Raw genomic sequence first — 7,800 nt, 5'->3', positions numbered from 1 at the left:
TTGACGACACCTTCATTTTAGCCCAGAGAAACTTGCTTCCAACTCTTGCCTTCTGTGCTGTAACAGGAGAAATGTGTGCTGTTTGAAGCTACTCAGCGTAGGGTGATTTGTTACAGCAGCAATAGGAGACTCATACAGAACCCAGGAATAAATCTGTTCTGTAATGTGCAAGACTTTTATGAGGAAAGTTATAAAAATTTACTGGAGAGCATTAAAGAGATCTAAATAAATGCATTGGAGAAACTATTTCTCATAAAGATGTGAATGCTCCCTAAATTGATCTATAGATTCAATGCAGCACCAATAAGATTTTTTTGACATTTCTTTTTGTGGAACTTGGCAAGCCAAGTCAAATTTAAATTGGAATGCAAAGGCCTAATACTAGCTAACACATTCTTGAAGATGTCAAGATGTAGTCTAAAGCAATCATTTAAGCACAGAACAGACATGTGGGCCAATGGAAGGCCCTGCATGTTGCCTGCCTTTGGGGAAAGCATTGCCTTTTCCTTAAATAGTGCTGGAAGAGTGAGTAACCCCTGAGCAGAGAGAAGAGCTGGACCCTGCTACACACTTATGTGCAAAAAAGTCACCGAGATAAAGACTCAATGCAAAAAGAGCTCTTTTACAGTCTTCTACCGACTGCATCAGGCTCACCCATGTGATCCAGACTCATCTTTTATACTTGAAGTCGGCTGATGGTAATGTTAATAACATCTGCAAAATGCCAGCCCATAACATCTGAGTGTTTGCCTGAACAAATGGGCACAAAATGCCTCACTAGAAGGACATTCAAGAACAGCCACTGCATCACTTGGCTCCGTGTTTGCCTGGCCCAGGGCTACTGCCATCATGAGAGCTCTGAGACAGCAGGCAGATGTTCTGGCCGTCCTTGCGGTATTTGTGAACGTTGTGCTTCATGGGGCAGAGTATGCAACCTGCAACGTGGTGGCTTCCTGTGACAGATGCAGTTGGAGGCCTCCCACCAGCAATGTGGGCCAGGTATTGCTAGATCCTGGGAAGGAGGGAGCTTACCATGTATTTACTGGACACCTCCTGTGTCCAGGGAAGTGTGCTGTGCCCTCTCCTAGCATCCCTAACATTGTCCTGAGTCAACATGCCCCTCAATGATGACAGCGCCTGTGGGTGGGATGAAGGTTAGGATGGTGACAAGCAGGTCTCAGGGCAAAAATGGCCAAGCTGGCCTTGACCTCAGGCTGAGTTCCTATTTGATACTTGCTCACCACATACAGAGTGTCCACAGTGGCATGTCCTGGACGGGCCGAGGGTAGGGATAGGCTGGTGGGCGCAGACTTGGGGAGTCTGGACAGATGACTGTTGGACCAGGAGGAGTTCCCACAGAGCCTGACCAAAGGGATCCGGCAACTTCTACTGCAGAACTGCATGAACAGGGCCCCAGGGCTCAGGGTAAGAGGGGCTACAGAGGTCTCTCCAGTACTCTGCGCCTGCCCTGGAGGGGACACATCCTGGGGCAGATGATAAACATACATGAGGCTCTGGGACAACTACGTGCTCACACACCATGGTCTGCATCACAGCAAGTCGTCATCTGCCAGGAGGCAGCAGAAGGCCATAGACGGGCGCTCAGGGACCTGGACGTGAGCTGGCGGTACAGAGGTGCAGGGGGATCTTCTCATAGCAGGGCGTGCTTGAGTAGGGGTGCCAGTCCTTGGGAAGCTCTCACCCCAGATGCCGCTCAAGTCCACACTGTGCACCAGATGTGGCCAGGGCAGCCCTTCTTGGCTTGGCCTGCTCCCCCCCATGACCATGCGTAAGCACCCACTCCCTACTGTCCCCCGAGTCTTCGGCCAGAACCCACACTGCTCACACCTCACATTTCTTGGGCAAAAGCCAAACACCCATCCCCTGGTGTCACCACAAGTCATTTGGGTAAACATCCACCCCGTGCTGTACTTTAAGTTCCTTGGAAACTGCTGATCCAGCCTCTCTTGGGAGTGGGCTGCTCTGGGATAAGCAACCCGCCCAGGCAAGTGAACTGTGGACTGTCCGCCAGGTCCACACACTGCTGGGGCGTCATGCCCACCCCTGCCTGCGTGGGCTTCTAATCCTGGTCTCGTGATTCCTGCTGGGAGACTCAGCGTCCATCTGAAATGGGGGCACAACCCACTCTCACGGCACAGGGCAGCTGAGATGCCAGACAGAGGTGGACATGGAGGCAGAGGTGGGCACAGACGCAGAGGTGGGCACAGATGCAGAGGTGGGCATGAGAGCAGAGGTGGGTACGGAAGCAGACGTGGGCAAAGGGGCAGAGGTGGGCATGAGGGCAGAGGTGGGCAAGGGGGCAGAGGTGGGTACAGAAGCAGAGGTGGGCAAGGGGGCAGAGGTGGGTACAGAAGCAGAGGTGGGCAAGGGGGCAGAGGTGGGCATAAGTGCAGAGGTGGCTATGAAGGCAGAGGTGGGCAAGGGGGCCGAGGTAGGCAGGAGGGCAGACATGGGTACGGAGATAGAGGTGGGCAAGGGGGCAGGAGGGCAGAGGTGGGCATGGGGCAGAGGTGGGCAGGAGGGTACACTGCACACCCAGACTCCAAGTTACAGGACTCCCTCAGCCAATGATCCCCAAACAGTGCTGTCCCCCTACAAGTCCCCTTCACCTTTTGAGAAGCAGGGACCCTCAGACGCGAGACTCCTGCCCCTTTCTCAGTGCCCCCCCCCCAGTGGTGCCTCTTGCTTGGAGGAAGGGAGAACTGTCAACACCAAGAAAGGCCTGGGGCGCGGCGAGGCAACCTTGCCAGGGGTCATCTGGGTCTCAGGCCATCACTCTGTCCATGAGGAGCAGACAGGCTTTCCAGGAAAAGGAGGGGTGACTTGCTCAAACACCCAGTGGACCTCCAGAGGCTGGGGTGGCTGAGACCCCCAGTGTGAGGGCTCCAGCTGGTGTTCCCAGAGCGGAAGGGACTCAAGTGGGGAGAGTCTGTGGCCTGGGAAGACGCCTGGAGCTGCTGGCCACCAGGCCCAGCAGTGTACCCGGGGTGCTTCCGTTCCTGCCCCACCTACTGCAGCCAACACCTGAGTTAGGGGGGGCAGCCACACTGGGCAAGGTAACAGAGGTCTGGGGGACAGAGAAGTCAGGCCCACCCTTTATTGAAGAATTTGTCACAATACAGCTATACAGCCACACAGCCAGGGGCCCCAGCTCGGGATGGGGGGCTCTGTCCCCACTCTGGTTTTCTGAGTGGGAGGTGCGAGCAGCACTAGGGCTGGCCTACGACCCCAGGTCCCAGGGGATGAGGCGGGGACGCTGGACCTGGGGTCTGCAGGGTGGGCGCCACCTCCCAACAGGGGCGCTGGGGGTAGGGAGTCCACAGGAGAATCCGCAGCGTGTGGAGAGCACTGGGGTGGGGGGTGGAGCGCAGGGGCTGGTGGTGGCTCAGGCCCGCGTCTCCAGGGCACTCAGGTGCACGCTGGGCAGGCAGAACCAGGACCGCGGCAGCTCCTTGCTCGAGTTATCCTCATGGAAGCGGATGTGCAGGAAGAACTCGCCTGTGTACAGGAAGAGCAGGGCCCCCAGGCAGGCCGACTGCCCCGAAGGCTGTACCTGGGGTGGAGAAGGAGGTCTCACTGACCGCCCAAAGCCGCCAGAGACCACAGAACCCAGCAGGCGTCACACCTGCACCCACCCTGGGAGATGTCCAGCAGGCCCTGTGTCCGTGCCCACCCCAGGGAGCTGTCCAAAGCAGGGCCTGTGCCCACACCCCGCCATCCCAGGGGATGTCCAGTGGGGACTATGTCCATGCCCATGCTCTGCAGGCCCACGCCACCCTGAGGGATGCCTTGTAGGCCCTGCACCCACCCCCACCCTGGGCCCCTGACATTCCGTCCCTGTTTCACCTCCCAGCCTGTCTGGGATCCAGGGAGCTCAGGATGTGGGACAGTGTGGGGTGTGGCTGGCAAGCCAAGAGCTGAACCCAATAAAGCCAGAGCCACATTGCCAGGGGCTGGGCAGAGGGCAGGACCAAGGAATGGGGGTGGGGAGGATGAGGGAATAGATGGGGAGGAGCTTGAGGGGGCTGGGAGGCCAGAGTGTAGTCAGGGGTGAGATGGAACCTGGAGTCAGCCCCAGGGGCGGGTCAGAGGTGGAAAGGAGAGTGAGGAAGGGGTCAGGGGATGGTGAAGTCGGCAGAACAGAGCAGGCCTGGAGGCAAGGCCATGCCAGGGTTGAGCGGGACAGGCCTCAGGTGTGGAGGTGGAGGGCCGGCTCCACCCACAATCAGCAGCTCCTGGGCGCTCTGGAGCCTGGCACGCAGTGCGGACGCTCCGCAGTGAGGGGGAGCTGACGTTGGGATAACAGTGACCATGGACTCCGATGCTGCCTGGACCTAAGGTCCCAGCGGTGCCTGTCCTAGACTCAGCTGCGGGCGGTTCACTTGTCTTCCCCGCTGAGCATTTCAGGAGCCCTGAGGCCGCCAGCCTGAGGCTGCCTTCCCAAGACCATGAGCCTCTGCCCGAGGCCGCCTGCCCGAGGTCCCCCCAGCACACAGCAGGAAGGGTGGGCCCTGTGAGTTCCTGCTGGTCCGGGTCTCTGGTCACATACCGCCTCCAGGTGGAAGGTGCTGGAGCCCACGAAGGAGACGGCGTGGTGCAGCTCGTAGTTGTGGACACCGTTCTGGTGGTCCTGGTAGGGCACCACGGTGAGCGCAAAGGGCCCCACGCTGCGCGTGCTCCGGTTGGTCAGGCGTACCTCCAGGCGCACGGGGTCCCCCACGCTGCAGGCGGTCGCCACCCCACAGTCACAAGGCTGCCCGTCCACCAGTACATCTGCAAAGGACATGGGACTGTCAGGAGCTGCCACCTCTCCCCACCACCCTGCCCCTCCTCGTGGGGATTCCTGCCCTAGGGGCTAGGCTGGGGGAGCCAGCCTCTAACACTGGTCCCTGCCCGCCCAGGTGCCCAGCTGGCCTCAAGCAAGCTCTTACAGGGCACACTTGGCCAGGCCCCACGAGTGCTCCAGCAAAACTAAGAGACCCCCAGACTGCCCGCGTGCAGGCTCCGATGGGACACGAGGCCACTGCTGGAGTGGACCCTGACTCACAGCGACCCTACAGGACAGAGCAGAACCGCCCCGTAGGGTTTCCAAGGCCGGTAAATCTCTGGAAGCAAAATGCAACATCTTCCGCCAGAGCAAGTGTGGGGTTTGAACCGACAGCAGCGAGTGCTTGGCCGCCGCTGTGGAATCAGGTGCGGGGCACTGCCTGCACCACCAGGTTCCACACTGAGCAAGAGGGCAGTGCTGGGTAAGGACGTGGGTGCTCAGGGTGAGAGGAGGCTGGGCTCAGGCCGCAGGACCCGCCTCGTCCAGCCCCACGGGGCAGTCAGGGGCGTAAGACCGGGGGTCTCAGGGTGGGGGCGAGGCTGCCTACCCTCCTTGCTGCACCTTCTGGCTGGTGGAGCCTGTGGGCTCAGGACAGAGGGTAGAGGGTGGCTTAACAGCGTCCAGGCGAGTCGGGTCCCATCCCCTCTGGTATACAGGCAGCACCAGGCCCCGATCCTGCTGCCTGCTCCACCCACTCTCCTCTGTCTCTGTCCCTCAATGTCACTACCCACGCCTCTTGTGTGCTGTCAAGTCTGCGATGACCCATAACTGACCCTCCAGCAGGTTTTCAGAGGCCGTGAGTCTCACCGGAGGCTGTCTGTCCTCCTGCTGAGCAGGGCATGCCTCTGAGAAGGTAATGCAACCTCTTACCACTAGGCCATCAGAGCCTCCCACCCACCTGTACCACGTACACGTGCCACGTACACGTGCCCTACCCTGTATCACATACGGCAGGGCTAACCATCACCAGCTACACTGCTCCATAACAAGACGGAAAACGCAGAAGAAAACAGTACTAAATCATTAGAATCTTGTATTCGGCAAAGGATTCTCTGGTAAGAGAAACTCACAAGCAACAAAAGAAAACATATAATTTGAGCTTCACCAAAATGGGGGGTGTTGTTTACCAGGGGACATTATCAAGAAAGTGAAAAAATAATGCATAATGGAAGGACTTATTGGGACAGCCACATCTGGTGAGAGTTTAATATTCAGAAATACATAAAAATATAAACAACTGCACAAGAAGACGGGCAACCCAATTAAAGAGCGCGCAAGCCTCAAACAGCTATCACGCCAAAGACGACAAATGAAACCCGTGGAAAATGTGCAGATCGCTACAGACTGAGAAGCCAATCGACCACACCCTTCATGCAGTGGCTCCGGTGCCCTTGGGGTGGGAAACTGCCTGCCGTGCAGCGGCTGAAGGATGCGGCTGCTGACCCCAGGGGTCTCGGCTCAGCCCCGGTGAGTTTGCCTCGGTGAGGACCGCAGCCGTGGAGGCCTGCGGCCAGCTCCCCTCTGTCCTCCAGGGTCTGCAAACGGGAATCCACTCAGCAGCAAGGGGCTTGGTGAGCATTTAGCAGTGCCTGCCGCCCCCCAAGTTCTGCAGACGAAACCTGGTGATCTGCACCCTAAGAATGCAGCCCGGAAGACCCCAGGGAGAAGACCCACTCTGTCAGGGGGATCACTGGGATGTGGGAAGAAAATGTGTAACAACTTTTCTGGAAGAAAACGGCTTTGGAGCAGTTTCTGAGCTGTGCTGAGGGACACACGCCACATGTCAGCCTGCTCAGCACAGTCCCCCGGCGGCTGGGCTCCCTGGGGGTCCACTAGGACACTGGGGGTGCTGGAGGGTCACCTGTCCCAGTCCATGCTCTTCAACTAGAGGTGGCTGCAGGGTCCTGTGGAGTGAGGGCATCCAGCAAGGCTGGCCGGCCAGTGAGAGGGCTGGCACCCTGTGAGGGCCCACAGTCAGCTGGGCAGCCCCCGTGTGGGGACATTTGCTCCCTTGAGCGCTACTCCAGGGTGGGGGGAGGGTGCTCATCAGGGTCTCTCTGATGTCACTGAATGGGTCCCCCTTGGTCCCAGGGCTGGGTCCTCAGGGATCCTCCATTTCCAGGTCCAGGTGGACATGAACATGGACTATCCCAGCCTCCTCAGCCCCGGGTCCAGCAGGACAGGCTCTGCACTGTGAGAGGCGAGGACATGTGAGTCAGAAGGCTGCGTTTGAGTAATTTCTCCTGATGCACCAGTCTCACCGTCTCTGCCTCCAGCTCCTCGTCTTTAAATCAGCTCAGCCTAGAACCTGCCTCTGAGCCGCTCTGTGAGGCCTGGAGACGCTGAGCTGAGCGGGCAGCAGGCGGCAAGGCCAGTGGGGGTGGAGGTCTTGAAAATCAATCAGCTTCTGACCCTAATACCACCTCTCCTGCAGACATTTTGCATTTAAATCGCTTCTGCAGGGACCTTCCTCACCTCAAGGATGATGAGAATGCTGGGGGGACCGTGCTCAGGCGGTCTGGGGTGTCTGGGGACAGCTGCAGGAGGGGTGGGCACCGGCCTCTCCCCGCTGCTCCTCAGCTCCCAGCCCACAGTCTGGCCTGTAGGGGTTCAAGCACCCAGCCTGGGGTAACAGGCAGCCTTGGCCAGTCCCATCAGGCCGTGAAGCTGGGAGAGGAAGTGACCGCCCAGCCATTTCCTGATCCCCACAAGATAAGCCCTGTCCTCCTTTGAGCTGTTGTTGTTGTTGTTGTTGTTGTGGGCAAACCACAGCTGGGGAGCTGGGCGGTAGACACCTTATCCACGGGCAGAAATCGTGGCTAAGGTCCTGCAAGGAACAGAAGCCTGGGGAGACAGAGCAGTCATCCCTCTAAGGCCAGACCATGTCCCTGGAGAGATTGCAGAAGGCTGTCACTGGAGAAGGTGGTGTGGAGACCACTCCCTGGTCCCTG

General features: G+C 58.5%; 1 protein-coding gene across 1 annotated transcript in view; it reads right to left on the bottom strand.

The window, feature by feature from the left end:
- Positions 1–3,406: 3,406 nt before the first annotated feature.
- TRAPPC9 (trafficking protein particle complex 9) overlaps positions 3,407–7,800 on the bottom strand; it is a 403,698-nt gene continuing 399,304 nt past the window's right edge. Inside the window, exons 21-22 of the mRNA XM_006879266.1 lie at positions 4,571–4,794; positions 3,407–3,574 (exon numbers count right to left, since the gene is read on the bottom strand). Coding sequence (XP_006879328.1) covers positions 3,407–3,574; positions 4,571–4,794 — 392 coding nt within the window. The remainder of the gene's footprint in view (positions 3,575–4,570; positions 4,795–7,800) is intronic.

This window comes from Elephantulus edwardii, unplaced genomic scaffold (genome assembly GCF_000299155.1).
Source record: "Elephantulus edwardii isolate Elephantulus edwardi_28Jun2011 unplaced genomic scaffold, EleEdw1.0 scaffold00003, whole genome shotgun sequence".
Lineage (NCBI taxonomy): Eukaryota > Metazoa > Chordata > Mammalia > Macroscelidea > Macroscelididae > Elephantulus > Elephantulus edwardii.
This window is presented reverse-complemented; position numbering and strand designations above follow the sequence as displayed.